This window comes from Lutra lutra, chromosome 18, assembly GCF_902655055.1.
Source record: "Lutra lutra chromosome 18, mLutLut1.2, whole genome shotgun sequence".
NCBI lineage: Eukaryota > Metazoa > Chordata > Mammalia > Carnivora > Mustelidae > Lutra > Lutra lutra.
Genome location: NC_062295.1, coordinates 39725028 through 39741347, shown reverse-complemented (window position 1 = coordinate 39741347; position 16320 = coordinate 39725028). Strand labels below are relative to the sequence as shown.

Below are 16320 nucleotides of genomic sequence, written 5' to 3'. Positions count from 1 at the left end.
AGTGGCCTGGAGTGGGCCTCCAGGGTCTGTGGCCCCCAGCACAGACCACACCCTGGGGCATGTGCTGGTCTGGGGGAGGCAGACAGAGGCAATGCCGACAGAGGCAGGGGTGGCAGAGAGGGGCCAGGCGTGAGTCCACATCTCTACTCCTGCCCAGCCCCAGGACCACACCAATGACACTGGGCTGCCCGGCACACCTCCAGGCCACAGCCCTGACCTCCGTGCAGTGGGTGACATCACACCTGCCAGCCAGGACAGACTCTGACCCAGGCCGCCAGCCTTCTCCCAGCTCCTCCCAGACACCCCTGCCTCCTCCTCCCCACTCCCCTGCCTTCTCCCAGGGAGTGCGGAGGTGACCCAGCCCCTCACCATTTCCGGGAGCAGAGAGAGGCATCTGGGCAAGTAAGACACATCTGGGGCCAGGCTGGGCTGAGCAGGCAATGTCACCCCCAACCAAGGCCCTGCAGGGAGGAGGGAACGCTCCTGGAAGCATGGGTCTGGCAGGGCCCTGTGGCCAGCTCCTGAGAACTCTGCCCATCCCACACTGAGGCCAGGAGTAAGGAGGGCACAGATGTGAGGTGGGAGGGTGGAGGGTGTTTGCTTCCACACCTCACACACTGCAAGGATTCACCAAAGAGGGGGGCCATCCACAGATCTATGGGGCAGGGGCTTGGTGAGCCCCTGAAGGATGTCCCTCTCTCCCCAGACTTCCCTCCTGACCCTACCCTCCCGCCTGCTTCTGGCACATTCTGTCCCCTCCCTGGAATACCCCCTTCAGGGCACCTGCTGCCAGATTTTGGAGCCCCTCTCCTGACCCCATGGCCCCTGCATCCTCTGCACCTCCCACCCCAACACAGACTCCAGTGGCCTACAGGTGAGGCACCGGGTCCTTCCTGGGCTGGGCAGTGCGCACCGGCCCGCCCATCCCATGGCGTTCCTCTTGCCCACCGCCAGGCTCTAGACCACCCCTCCCCATCTCATCTCCTGGTTGCAAAAACTGTACTTGGGAGCTGAGTGCATGTGGTGGTCACACACTACACTGGGAATGTTCTAAAAGCCACTGGACTCTGCTGGGTTTTGATGGTCAATTTTATGTTATGTGAATTTCACTTCAGGGAATAAAAAGAACAGTAATAAAAAATATGCACATCATCAGTTATTGGCTACTTGCTGTCTACCTCCAGCCACTTTCTCCAAAACATTCCTCGAGCTCGAGTCTCTGCTCGCGGTCTGTAGCAACTTCTCACTTGGAGCCCCTCACACCAGCTCCCGGTCTCCCTTCTTCCTTCGTCCTGGGCTCTAAACCAGAGTGTCCCCGTCTCTTCCTGTCCTGCACCCCATACCCCATGTCCCAGCACATCTTGCTCCTCAAATTTCAAAACATATCCAGGACTGGACTTGCCACTTTCCCCTGCCAGCATGCTAGACTTAGCCACTGTCCCCTCTCATCTGGATGACTCAGAGACCCCTAATGGTCTCCCAGCGTCTACCTCACCTCTGTCAGCCCAGGACCCACCCTGACAGCATGCACTAAGGCTCTGCGTGTGCCACACTGCCGGTGAGCCTGTCCCCCACTCTCCTCTCTGGAAACACTCGCCTCCTTGCTTCTCCCTTGAGCACACAAAGCTCACGGCTCACAGTGGTGGGGGTCACTGCACCTGCTTTTCCCACCCCTCTTCTGGGGGAGCTGTCTCCCCTCCTCTGCGGAGAATTCTGGATAACCCCAGCACCGAAAACCCCAGGGTCTTCTCACCCACCTATGTCCACATCCCCTTCTGGTGACATCTCCCTGCTGAGGGAGCCCCAGACCTAACCACACCCCAGGACCACACCCTAACCATGGCCACTGCCAGTAAACCCACACTTGCCCCCTCAGTACCTACGCTCACCCACGGTCTGCTCTGACACCGGAGACCACTAGTCCACGCCCATCTCCTTCCACATCACCCTGTTTTCTCTGCCCTCCCCCATCACACCATGTACAACCTATCATCCCTCCACCAAAGCCTGTGCCCAAAGAGCTGAATGTTCTAGAGAAAGACACAGGACCTTGTAGAAGGAGCTCAGGTTAATCTGGGACCAGGGGAAGGGTGGATGGTAAACTGCAGGTACTTGCCAGTGTCAGCTCCTAGCTCGGGACCAGCTACATCTGGGTCCCCGGTCCCGGGCAGACAGATGTGCAGTGCTCCTGAAGAAACCACACACAGCTGGCAAGAGCCAGGATGGGCAGCGAGGACCCTGTCCTCCAGGTATCAGGTCTGTGCTGTGCTCACAGATTGCTACCAGTGCCCAGGAGGGAGGCAGCCACTCCCCTCCAGCTCAAGTGACTTCCAAGGATCTAAAGGCCTGGGCCCCCCACCCTTGGAAGCCAGGCATTAAAGACTGGGGCACTCAAGACAGCTGCACATACAGGAAACATTTACAAATGACCACAGAAAAGGTTAGAAAAGACCAGAGAAGGGGCATCTGGGCACTCAATTGGCTGGGCCTCCATCTCTTGATTTCAGCTCAGGTCATGATCTCAGGGTCGTGGGATCAAACCCCGTGCCGGGCTCCACACTCAGCGCACGGTCTGCTTGAGATTTTCTCTCTCCCTCTGCCCCTCCCGCTCATGTGCTCTCGCTCTAAAATAAATAAATAAGGGGAGAAAAGACCCAAGAAGACATTAAGTTTACACCTCAGGCTGATCCCTGGCAGGGAGTCCACAACAATGAAAACAAAACAAAGACAGTGACTAAGCCAGCAAGCCCTGGGAAGAGGGGAGAATCTGATTTCCGAGGTTCCACATTATTAGTTTCAAATGTCCAACAAAAACAATCCCGAGGCATACAGAGAAAAAGAAAAGCATGGCCATTCAAAGGAACGGAAGAACAGAATCTGTCCCCGACAAGGACTTAGTGGTAGACATTATTACACAGATGTTCAAAAAAGTTGTAAATATGCTTGAAGAACAAATGCCACATGGGAAGAAAGTCAAGAAAACCATGTACAGACAAAAGGGAAATAAGAACAAAAACAGAAAATCTACGCGACAAAGAAACCAGAAAAAAACTTCTGGATGTAAAAGCACAGTAACTGAAGTAGAAAGTTCGCCAGAGGGATTCAAAGGCAGATCTTGAGCAGCCAGAGGAAAGAATCAGTAACCTTGAAGACAGGACAATGGAAGTTACGGAGGCCGAGGAACAGGCAGAAAAGATGGAAGAAAAGTGAACAGAACGTAAGGAGCCAAGTGATGTGCGTGGGACACACGGGGGAAGTGAGAGAGGAAGGAGCAGGGAGAAGATATGAAGAAATCACAGTGTGAGGAGACGTGAGTGCAAAACTCTATGAGGCCACGTGAACACCAAGAGGCCCCACGGCGGGGAAAATGACAGTTCGGCATCCAAAACCCAGACCTAAGGATCACAAAGGCAGCAGGAGGAAAGCCACTTGTGATGGTTTCCACAAGATGTGATTTCACAAGAGATCCTCAAATAGATGAGAAGCAGATTTCTCATCAGAAACTTCAGAGGCCAGAAGAGAGTTGGCTGATATGTGCCAAGTGCTCAGAGGAGAAAAACTGTCAACCAGGAATCCTATTTCTGGCAAAACTGTCCTTCAGATGTGAGGGAGAAATCGAGATGTTCCCAGAAAAACAACAGTTGAGGGAGTCTGTGACCAGAGCTGCAGCGCCACAAAGCCACGCAGAGAAACGACGATCCCAGGAAAGGTAAGTACACGGCCAACGACGAAAGCTAGTGTCATTATAACGGTGGTCACGTGGCATTCGATGGTATTAAAACAGTGGTTTTCGGGTGCCTGGGTGGCTCAGTGGGTTAAAGCCTCTGCCTTCGGCTCAGGTCATGATCCCAGGGTCTCTGGGCTCTCTGCTCAGCGGGGAACCTGCTTCCCTTCCTCCCTCTCTGCCTCTCTGCCTACTTGGGATCTCAGTCAAATAAATAAATAAAATATTTTTAAAACAAATAAAACAGTGATTTTTCTAGACGATACAAGAGGCTAACTCATTTGATTAAAAAAAATTATTAATGTAAAACTTAGTACTACTATAACTCCAGATCTTGTTTTCTACATAACTTAAGAGACTAATGCATTTAAAATAATTATTATTTATGGGGCACCTGGCTGGCTCAGTCAGGGAAGCATGTCACTCTTGATTTCAGTTGGGTGGAGAGATTACTTTTAAAAAAAAGAATTAACGAATAAACGAATGAATGAATTATATGTCTTGGGGCACACAGTGTGTACAGATGAAACACTGTGACACCGACAACCAAAAGGGGGTTGTGCAGACAGCTGTGCAGGGGCAGGGTTTCTGCACGTTACTGAAGTTGAACTACTATAAATTCGATTTAGAAGGTTATAAATTTAGGATGTTAAATGTAATCCCCATGGCAACCAGGAAGAAAAGAGCTATAGAAAATACACAAAAGGAAATCAGGAGGAAATTCAAACATTGCACATAAACTGAACACAGAAGACGACAGGAATGCAGCAAACAAGGGAGAAAAAGCTGCCGGCCACACGTACACAGAGCACAAGACAGAAGGGAGTCCCTCCTTACCAGCGCTCACATTACAGGAACCTCCCCGGTCAACAGAGAACGGTGGATGGACAGAAACACATGGTGCAACCACTGGCCTCCCTGAGAGACTCGACTGGGATCTGAAGACACGGCGGCTTGAAAGTCAAAGGACGGGAAAGGACACTACGCGTGGACAGCCAGCAGGAGGGAGCTGGAGTGGCTGCACGGACATCAGACAGACGGACTAAGACAGGAAAAGGCCACAAGGGATGAAGGAGGACAGTCTATGTGAGTAAAAGCCTCGATACAGCAAGAAGATCTAATGATTCCGTGTATGCGCCTAATGACAGACCATCAAAGCAGAGGAAGCAAAACTCGGTGGGATAAGAAGGAGACATCGCCAGCCTAGAATGACAGCTGGAGACCGCGATGCTGCCCTCACAGTGACGGACAGAAACATCGGGCAGGGGTGAGGACACAGAGGACGTCACACAACAGCCAACCAGATCCCACCAGACACCCCACCTGACCGGGATGGGACATGCATTCCTCCCTCGTGCCCGTGGGGCGTCATGCCGTTGTGCAGGACCGACCACGCATGAGGTCGCAGAGAAGTGCAGATCGATTGTAAAAGGTAGATTTTGCACGCAGCATCTTCTCCGGCCACAACAGGGTGCAGCTGGAAGTCAACACAAAGAAAATGGGAACGTTCCCAACGTGGCCGAAACGTGACACACTTTTAAACAACCAGTGGATCGAGGAAGAAATCACAAGGGAAATTAGAGACGAAATGAAATCAGAGGAAGGGAAACAAACCACGACACCAGAACACGGACGCAGCGCCGGTGGTGCTAACAGGGACCTCTGCAGCTATCAGTGCAGACGGCACAAAACAAGAACAATGTCAACCCAACCACCGAACTCATGACTGAGGGAACCAGACAAAGAATAAATGAGCCTAAAGCTGCCAGAAGGGAGGAAGTCATAAAGATTGGAGCAGAGATCAATGAAATAGAGAAAAGAAAACCAAGAGAGAAAATAAATGAAAGCGAGAGTTGATTCTTCAAGAAGATCAGTGAATCGGCAAACCTTGAGCTGGAGGGACTAAGAAATTGACTCAAGTCACGACAATTGGTACACAATGCTGGGGATGCTGCTACCAGAAATAAAAAGGTCTAGGAGAGCATGCCGTGAACAGCCATACACCAACAACAGGGTCACCTCCTCGGTGAAGTGGACACATTCCTGGAAACGGAAAACCCACCAGGACCAAATCACGAAGAAGTGACCGTCCAAATGGGCCTCTGAACCAGTAAGGAGACTGGATCCATCATCAAAACTTCCCAACAAAGAACAGCCACGCCCTGACGGCTTTCCTGGTGAGTTCTACTAAACCCTTAATGACCAACACCGTCCTTCCCAAACTTTTCCAAAACAATCGACGGGGAGGAGCACTTCCCAATTCATCCAATGCGGCCAGCAGAACCTCAGAGATGCTACGAGAAAAATCACAGACCAGTGACCACTGTGAACACGGAGGCTACACCCTCAAGGGACCTCTGGAAAGTGGACTCAGCAGCACAGCGAGGATGACACACCACAACAAGCAGCTTTACTCGTGGAACGCACAGAGGGCCCCCCTGAAAACCCGCCAGTGTGATGCCCCACGCCAGCACAACGAGGGGAAGCCCACACGATCGTCCATCTCTACTAATGCAGCAATAGCGCTGGACTAAACCCGATGCTCGTGTACAAGCACTCAGCAAACCGGGGAACAGGAGGCACGACCTCCACACACTGACCGCCGTCTCGGAAAACCCCCCAGCCAACGTGATCCTCGACGGTGAAGGACTGAGAGCTCCTCCTTGGGGAGCAGGAACGAGGGGAGGGCGCCCGCCCTCACCACCTCCATCCCACACAGTCCGGGACACTCCAGCCGGGGCCACTGGGCATGAGAATGAAGGAAGAGGCATCTACAGCGGAAAGGAAGGAGCAACACGATCTGTCTGCGTAGGACATGGTCTCATATGCAGAGAACCCGAACACTCCAGGAAGGAGCTGTTGGAGTAAGGGAGTTCGGCAAAGGAAGGGGGCACAAAGTCAGCACGTGAAAACACGCCACGTTTTAATTATTTACTTATTTTTTAAGTAACCTCTACACCAAACATGGGGCTCTAACTCAGCACCCCGAGATCCAGAGCCAGATGCAGAACTGACTGAGTCAGCCAGGGGCTGCAGTCAGTTGCATTTTTATACAGAAGGAGTAATCTGAAGGTAAACTGCAAGAACAAATCAACTTACGAGAGCATCAAAGACAGTAAAAATCCTCAAGAAATAACAAAGTAGGTTTAAAAAAAAAAAACCTGTCTCATGAAAAGTATAAAATGTTCTGGAAAGAAATCAAAGACATAAATACATGGAAACATACCCCATGTTATGGATTGGAAGACTTGATACTGTCAGAATGTCAGTGTTACCCAAAGCAAATCTACAGACTCAGTGCAATCCCTACCAAAATCCCAATGACATAGTTTGCAGAAATGGAAAGTCCATCCTAAAATTCACACGGAATCTCTAGGGACCCTGGAGAGCCAAAATAATTAGGAGAAAGAACAAAGCTGGAAGATTTGCACCTCATGACTCAAAGTCCAATACTGAACTGCAGGCAGGGGCGCCTGGGTGGCTCAGTGGGTTAGAGCCTCTGCCTTTGGCTCACGTCGTGATCCCAGGGTCCCGGGTTCGAACCCTGCATCGGGCTCTCTGCTCAGCGGGGAGCCTGCTTCCTCCTCTCTCTCTGCCTGCCTCTCTGCCTGCTTGTGATCTCTCTGTCAAAAAAAAAAAAAAAAAAAAAAAAATCTTAAAAAAAAAAAAAATGTTCTAAAAGAAGACTGAAATCACATGACGCATCTTCCGTACCACGGTGTGAGACTAGAAGTGCACTACAAGAAAACTGGGAAATCCATACGTGTGTGGAGATCCAGGCACATGCCACTGCACGACCAGTGGGTCAAGGGAGAAATAAAAAAACTGAGACACGTGGAAATGGAATACACGGGAGCTCAGAGAGCCCAGTGGCAACCATTGTGAGAGGGACGTCCACGGTGGGGGGACGTCCTCCTGGGGGAACAAGAAAAGTCTGTGGAAAAACAAGCAAGTTCCGCACCGCAAGGAACTGGAGAAAGACCAGATGGAGCACCGAGGGGTTACAGCTGGGGAAGCGTCCGGTTCTTGGCCTGGGCTCTCAGGGTCATGAGATCGAGCCCCACATTGGGCTTCAAGCACAGCGTGGAGTCTGCTTGGGGCTCTGTCTCCCTCTGCCCCTCTGCCAACACGCACGTGCTTTCTCTCTCCAAAAAAAAGAGCGAGAGAGAGAGAGAGAGAGACAAAAGGATAATAGAATGATCAATGAAACAAAGAGCTCTTTCTTGGGAAAGTCAAACAAAACTCACAAACTTTAGCTAGACTCACCAAGAAAAAAAAGAGAGAGGCTCAAATCAATAAAATCAGAAATGAAAAAGGAGACTTAGGAGTGATACGGTGGAAACACTGAGGGTCGTACAAGGACAGTTATGAATAATTACATCCCCACCCCACAAACGGAACAAGAAACTAGTAAATCCCTGGGAATGTACAAGACTGAATCAAGGAAAAGGGAATCTGAAGCAAGGAGACTGAATCCGTGATCAAAAACCTTCTGAGAAACCTCCAGAACCAGACAGCTTCACTGCTGAATTCTTTTTTTTTTTTTTTTGAGGTACTTTTTCTTCTTTTTAAGATTTTATTTATTATTTGTCTGACAGACAGATCACAAGTAGGCAGAGAGGTAGGTGGAGGGGGAGCAGGCTCCCCACTGAGCAGAGAGCCCAACATGGGGCTCGGTCCCAGGACCCTGAGATCATGACCTGAGCCGAAGGCAGAGGCTTAACCCATTGAGCCACCCAGGCACCCCCACTGGTGAATTCTACCAGCATTTAAAGAAGTAATACCAAGTAATATAAAAAAAAATAGAACATTTCCGAAAAGGGAACACTTCCAAACTCCTTTCATGAGGCCAGCAGTACTCTGGCGAAATCAGACAAGGACACAGAAATTACAGGCCAGTATTCCTGACAGACACAGATTGTAAAGTCCTCAGTAAGATATTCATACATTGACTTCAACAACACATTTAAAGGATCATACACCGTGTTCGAGTGGGATTTACTCCAGGGATGCTAGTTTGGATCAAGAAATCCACTCAAGAAGTCTCTCCTTTGCTGTCCTGCTCGCTGCTCCCTTGCAGCGTGTTCAAGAAAATTCTACGTCCTTAGGGAGGAAAAAAAAAAAAATCAATTTGGCATCCGCAAATCAATTAATGCGATACACTCCACTAACAAAACGAAAGAAAAAAGTCAAATGGTTTCAATAGAAGCAGTAAAGGCATTTGACAAAATTCAACATCCATTTGTGAGAAACACCTGAATAGAGTGGGTACAGAGGGTACGTGCATCGGCACAATAAAGGCCACATAGGACAAGCCCGCAGCTCACATCATACTCAACGGCGAGAAGCTGAGAGCTTTTCCTCTAATTTCGGGAACAAGACAAGAATGCCCTCTCTCCACCTTTATTCCATCTGGTACCGGTAGTCCCGGCCAGAGCAACCAGGGAGGAAAAGATATAAAAGGCATCACAACCAAAAGGAAAATAGTAGAACTGTCACTATTTGCAGATGACACGTTATGTGTAGAAAACCCTAGGGGTTCTCCACACATGTGTACACACACGCAGATACACCACGAGAATGGGTCGATGAATTCGGTGAAGTTACATGACACTGTCAATGTACAGAAGCCAGTTGGGTTTCTCCACACTAATAATAGACCATGGGAAAGACCGGTTAAGAAAACAGTCCCACTGACAGGTACATCAAAAACAAAAAAACAAAAACACCTAGGAAGAGGGTCAGTCCAGGAGGTGAGAGACTTATGTCCCGAATGCTACGAAACCTTAAAGAACTGAAGACACAAATAAATGAAAAGGCGGTCCCTGCTCATGGCTGGAAGAATTAATACTGTTTGAATAGCCATACTATCCAAAGCAATCTACAGCTCAACGCAATCCCTAGCCAAAGTCCAATGGTATTTTTCACAGAAACAGAGCAAAAAATCCTAAACTTTGTATAAAATCACAAAAGACCCCAAATAACCAAGCGATTCTGAGAAAGGGGAACAAAGTTGGTGGCTTCATGCTTCCCAATTTCAAACATATTACAAAACTACAGTGATCAAAATACTACGGTGCTGGCGTAAAAACAGACACGTAGGTCGGTGGAACGGAAGAGACAGCCCAGAAATGGACCCTCCCATACAGGGTCAGTTAATCTATGATGAAGGAGCCAAGAATATACGATGGGGACAGGACAGTCCATTCAATAAACGGTGCTGGGAAAACGGGCCAGCCTCCTGCAGAAGAAAGGAACTGGACCCCTACCTCACCCCATACGCAAGAATCAACTCAAAATGGATTAAAGACTTGAGTGTAAGACCCGAAACCATAAATCTCCTAGAAGAAAACAGAGACCGTGAGCTTCCTGACATGGGTCTTGGTGAGGATTCTTTGATTTGACACCAAAACCAAAGGCAACAAAAGGGAAAATCAACCAATGGGACCGCATCCAACTGGAAAGCTTCTGCACAGCCCACCAAAGCCAAGGAAAACAACAAAAGGAAAAGGCAACCTGTGGAATGGGAGAAAACATTTGCAAATCACGTCTAATAATTATATCTACAATATATAAAGAACTCACACAACTCAGTAGCAAAACAAAACAAGAAAAACACCCAACAATCCCATTAAAAACTGGGCAGAGGCTCTGAAGAGAGCATTTTTCCAAAGGGGACACAAGCACAGGTGGCCAGCAGGTCCATGAGAAGCTCATCACGGATGCGCAGGGGAGGCACAGCAGGACCACGGTGCCGTCTCCCTCACACCTGTCAGAATGGCCACTGTCCAGACGACAAGAAGGAACGAGCATGAGGGAGGATGTGGAGAAAGGGGAACCCTCAGCACTGCTGGGGGGAAAGCCATTCGGGGCAGTCACTGCGGAGAACGGTGTGGAGATTCCTCAGAAAAGTAGAAACAGAACAACGGTAAGATCCAGCCATTCCACTTGTGTGGATTTACCCAAGGGAAACCAAAACACTAACTGGAACAGACGTGGTCATCCCCAGGCTCACCGTGGCGCTGTTCACCAGGGACAAGATGCGGCAGCAGCTAAGTGCCCACAGATGGACGAGGGGACATTGCCGATGCCGTGTGTACACACACCCTGAATATTGTTCTACCATAAACAAGAGGAGAACCTTATCATTTGTGACAGAATGGAGGGACCTGGAGGGCGTTACGCTAAGTGAAATGAGTGAGAAAGAAAAATACCCTATGCAAGGGAAAAAAAAACTCCGAGCTCACAGACACGGGGGACAGACTGGTGGTTTCGGATGGGGGGTGAGCGGGGATGAGATGCACGGAGGGGGTCGAGGGGCACCAGCTTCGGGCATAAGCTAAGCAGGTCCCAGGATGTGACCAGTAACACTGTGCGGAGCTGTTACCTGTTCGTGGGGACACCCGCTCACTAGACTTCCTGCAATCACTCACAACACACACAGATCCCAGATCGGCGGGCTGTGCCCTGACACTAACATCAGGCTCCATGTGAACTGCACTTCGGTTTTAAAAAGGAAGGAATTTTGCCACCTGCTACCATAGGGAGGGACCTGCGGACACGAGACGAACAGTGCGGGACCCCACTTCTCTGAGGGACCCCAGAGGGCAGTTGGGGGGACTGGGGAGGGGGAGTGAGTGTTTAGTGGGGACAGAGATTTAGTTGGTGAAGATGGAAAGTTCTGGAGACCATAGTGGTGATAGCTACATGGAGGGGAAGGCGCTGAAGGCCCCTGAAATGGACACACCCAAACAGGTTAAGACTGTCCGCTCCAGGTGATGCGTATTTTAACACAATAGAAAGAAGGGGGAAGGAGCCCTTCTCCACCACGGCTCAGGCCTGATTGGACCACAGGGAGCCTCTGCCAGGAGGGCAGCTGGCAAACCCACAGCCCCTGCCTGCCACCCTCGGATGCTGATGCTGGTGAAGCTCCTTCTGCCTCCTTCACGGGGAAATGGGACCCAGGAGCCGGCTCCCAGGCATGGGGGACCGCTGCTGGCAGGCCCCTGGTCGGAGCAGGGCTTCACAAATGACCAACGACGAGGGTGGGGCCTGAGTACAGGGCCCTTGTCCCCCTTCCAGGAGCTGTATCCTGGAGCAGCGCGGGCCCAGCTCACACTCCCTGGCCTGCCCAGCAGCTCCACATCCCTCTGGGGCAATCTCGGTCTAGTGAGTGTCCCCCGGCCTGGCGGCCCTGGCTGGCTGGGCCTCCCCTGCTGGGGTGGAGGTGGGGGCAGCTGCTCCCCAGCCCCCCAGATACGGCGGCAGGACGTTGTGCGGGGGGCCTGCTGGCCTGAGGCCAAGGAGCACAGCCCGCAGGGTCCCGCACCATGTCAGGCCGAAAGTCACCTTGTGACCCAAGTCCTCCGACTCTGCCCTCTCAGACGCTTGCAGCCCGGCGCTCACAGCAGCCAAGAGGTGGGACCCACGCAGGTGTCCCGGGTAGGTGGCGGACGGAGCGGAGAGTGTCCATGTAACAGAAGCACGGCCACGCAAGCCGTGAACGGCCGCAGACACTATGCTGAGGGAATGCACCAGACACGAGGCAAACATGGCAGGACTCCTCTCCCACGAGGTCCAGGAGCCATCAGACCACCGACCCAGAGGCACGGGTGGGGCTGGAGGTGCACATGGGGGCCCGTGTTTCCAACTGACAGGATGGTAAGGTTCCAGAGCCCGATGGGGAGGGGGCGCAGGGACGGGAAAGTACTTAACGCCCCTGCACACCTAAGCCCGTCACAGTGGGGGCGTCCAGCCGGCGCAATCAGTGAGCCTCCGACTCCGGGTCTCAGCTCGGGTCCTGATCTGGTCCGGGATCGAACCAGCTTCAGGCAACCAGCTCTGGTGGGGAGTCTCTGCTTCCTCTCTCCCTCTGCCTCTCCCCATGCTCGTGCCCCTGCCTGCAAGTATGCGTAGGCGTGCTCTCTCCCCCACCAAATAATCTTAATTAAAAAAAGAAAAGACGTTTAAAATGATAACTTTTTAAAAAATATTTGGTTTAACCCCAAAACCAGGTGGGACTCTGCCCCAGAGATGGGTGCAGCCGCCGCACCCACCCAGGAGGCCCTCTCCAAACAAGGCCAAATTCCTGAAAGACCACCCCCTACACACACACACACACACACCCACCCCAGCCGCTTCTGTCCTGGCTTACAGCAAGTTCCAAAAGGTCCCGTCCTCCATGAAGCCTTCCAGGGCCGAGCAAGCCGCTTCCGCTCTGAGGTCACCCGCGGGGCTGTGAGGGCACGTACTCAGGTTGCGGCTTAGCTGCCAGGACGGGCCCCCCAGGCCAGAGTCAGACCCCCGGGGCCTGGTTCCAGAAACGTGCTGGGAGCAGCCTAGCTGCTTGGCAGAAACCGGAACCTCCTCACCCAGCCGCCCGTGTGTCAGAGGCCCAGGTGCTCCCAGATTGGCTTTACCTGGTGCTTCCACGTGACTCATGCCCAGGTGACATGCATCAAAGGACCACAAGGTTATCACCCACACCCAAACCCAACTGAAGATGTGAGAGCCCCCAAGTCCTCCGGGAACATTGGACCTGAGGCTCAAGGGAAAGACTGTCATTTGTCCTGACGAGGTAGGCAGCTTGGGGGACGTGCCGAGCTGCCCTTCTCAACCCCCAAGATGGAGACCCAACCCAGGCCTTGCAGAGGAAGGGACCCATACACACCCAGTCCCCCAGGCCTGTCATGAAAGCCACTTCTCTGGGAGGCTGCTACCTGGGTCCCATGCTCAAAGGAGGGGGCAGCCCACTACAGGAGCAGGTCCTGTGAGGGCTGTGGGGACACTCCCAACCCCAAGGCTGCCTCCCTCCTGGAAGCCCTCAAAGAGCCAGCTGGCTAGGCCTGCCCAAATCTCCTGCAAACCCCTCCAGGCCTGGTGCTTATAGGTGGCCCAGGCCTGGCCTTCTGGCCCACAGTCCAGGGTCCCTGTGCCCCTGCCCCCGGCAATGCCCGGCTCCTGACTGGCTATGGTGAGGCAGGGCAGCCCTGAGCCAGTCCGGGTCACCACAGAATGGCCCCTAGCCACCCGTCTGGGTCGCGGCAGGCACAGAACCTGGACAGACCAGGCGGCTTCATCCAAGCAGTGGAGACTGTGGGCGTGCATTCCATGGGAGTCACAAGGGAGGGCGCAGGGCAGCAAACCTCGCCCCCAACACCCCTGGAGCAGAGGGGAGGCCAAGAAGGGGTTAAGAGCTATAACACCAAGACACCTGCTCTGCCTTTGAAGCCCCACGTCCCCCAAGGTGGCTCAAGTTTCCGAGGCCTCGGTTTCCCCAGCTGTGAAATGGGGGCAATCGCCAGCATCTTGCCTGCTCCACAGGGCTGCCAGACAGATAAAGCAAGACACTGGTGACATGGGCCAATTCTAAAAAACCAGAGGCTTGGCCCAATGCCAGGGAAAGCTGGACTTGTAAGAACAGACCGCTCCAGAGCCCAGCATGCCTGCCTTGGAGCAGCACCCTCTGGCTGAGTGGGTGGGCTGGGCATGGCAGTGCTCACTGTGAGGGGCGGGGTCCCTGCAGGGCCCAAGAGGCCAGGAAGCCCCTTGTCCCACCTGCCAGGCTGGACCCCCCCACCCCCCGAGGTCACTGGAGGGAGGCTCTAGCTCCAAAGGCGCAGCTCCTGAGCAGTGTAACTCAGAAGGAGAGTGACAGGGCCAGCTCTCTGGCCCATGACCCCCCGCCTCCCCACCCCGCCACCACAGGCTGAGAGCTCAACGTGCCGGTGACCGATCCCTGGTGCATCCCTTTTTCCGGAGCAAGTGAAAGTTCAGGTCTGGAGGAGGGAGGCAGGGAGAGAGTGAGCCAAGCCAGCCAGCTGGAAGGAGCAGAGCACAACGGTGGTGCCAATGCTGTCCCCCCGCCCCTGGCACCATCAGGGTGGGCCCTGCAGCTCCCCGGCTCAGGAGTCTGGGGGAGAGGCCACTGCAGCCTGCCTGGCTTCCAGAGAAGACTGTCGTGGCTCCGGGACACTCAAGCTCCTGGTGTAGCCTCTCTTGGCAACACCACAGCTGACCAGTGGATTCCCAGGACCCGGGGCTTTCAAAGACCACCCCCAGCCCAGTGGGTAGGCAATAGAGGAGCATGGGCCACTGGATCCCTTCTGGAGTGCCCAGAGGCTGCGTGTCTCCAATTGCTGTCTCAGGACAAACGCAGCCCCTGCCCCTGGGGGACGTAAGCTAGGTGTGTTCTGAGGAGTCTGAGCTGGGAGCCCCCAGTGGGGTGTGGTGTCCCCCTGAATGCCTGGGGGGAACAGCCCCTGAGCAGGGCTGCCCTCCTCCTGGAGGCAGCGGGAGCAGGTGCAGCCCTAGGGGCTGTTCCTTCCCCAACCTCCCCCTCACAAGGACCAGGGGCCGCTGCTGATGGCTCACAAGCAGGGTTCTGTCAGCCTGGAAGCACAACCTGTCCTTTTCCTGTCAATCCCAGGACAAATCGCCCCAGGAAGGGAGAGGAAGCTCCTCAGGCCTCTGGCACCTTGGAAATCACCCCAGAGCAGGGCCACCCAGGAGCAAAGTCCAAGAGATGCCTGATGGGAGGATGGCGCAGGTGGACGGAGAGCCTGTTACAGGCAGGACGGCCCTGGTGCCCCACCTGAACTGGCCACCTGCCCAGAGCAGCCAGTTGCCAGGGTGGGGACAGGAGAGCCCTCACCCACAGGCCTTCCTCCCCCAGTCATCTGCTCAGGGCATGTGCAAAAGGGTGGCCCCAGGTGGGGGGCCATGACGTCACCTCCAGGTGGCGGGGAGCCAGGTGGACCCCCACACCCACACACATAAGCCGGGGGGCCGCTTGCCCTTTCTCTCTCTGCAGACACCCAACCCGGGCGATTTCCTCTTTCTCTGCGGAGCCGAGGTTTCGCAACGCGGCGGCGGTCCGCGGGTGACAGCGAGACACGCGAGGTGGGGGGGGAAGGGGGGAGGGGAGGCAACACAGCCGCAGGCCCCGGGGCCGCTGGGAGGCGACGTCCGGCTCCATGCAGGTGCACCCCAGGCCCGCGCCCCCGGCCACGCAGGCGCCACAGCTCTCCTTCTAATCCTCAGGGCGGGCATCCAGGCCGGCACCCACCCCGGGCCGCACCCATCCTGGCCCCGCACCCACCCCGGCCAGCGCCTCACAGGGGCGCACCCGCCCCGCTCAGCATCCCCCCGGCCCCTCGGCCAGCCCGGCCCCGCACCCACGCGGACCAGCCGCGACCCGGGAGGAACCCGCCCGGCCGCACCTACCCGGGGCGCCGCAGTCGGCGCATCTCGTGTTCCCCGGCCGCTGCAGCAGCTCCAGGACGGCCCTCCGCCGCTCCTTGGCCATGGCCGCGACGCCGCCCGCCCGAGATGCCGGGCCGGGGCCCGGAGCGTCCGCCCTGCCGCGCTAGGGCCCCACGCAGGCTGCCCGCCGCCCGCGGCCCTGCGCCATCCTGGGCGGCCTCAGCCCGCGCGCCGGTTCCGCATTCCTGCCGCCGGGCCCGGCTCCGCCGCTGCCGCCGCCGCTGGTATCTCCGCCGCGGCCGCTGAGCGTGTGCCGGCGCGGGGCCCGGGGCGCACCGCGCGTTCTGGCCGGCACGGCCCGCGGGCGGCCCCCAGCGGCGCGGGCGGGCGGG

General features: G+C 54.5%; 1 protein-coding gene across 1 annotated transcript in view; it reads right to left on the bottom strand.

Moving 5' to 3' along the window:
- The window catches only part of ADAP1 (ArfGAP with dual PH domains 1), a 51183-nt gene extending 34935 nt beyond the window's left edge, over nt 1-16248 (bottom strand). Inside the window, exon 1 of the mRNA XM_047712819.1 lies at nt 15950-16248. Within this exon, the coding sequence (XP_047568775.1) occupies nt 15950-16031 (82 nt within the window). The 5' untranslated portion in view covers nt 16032-16248. The remainder of the gene's footprint in view (nt 1-15949) is intronic.
- Between the last annotated feature and the right edge of the window lie 72 nt (nt 16249-16320).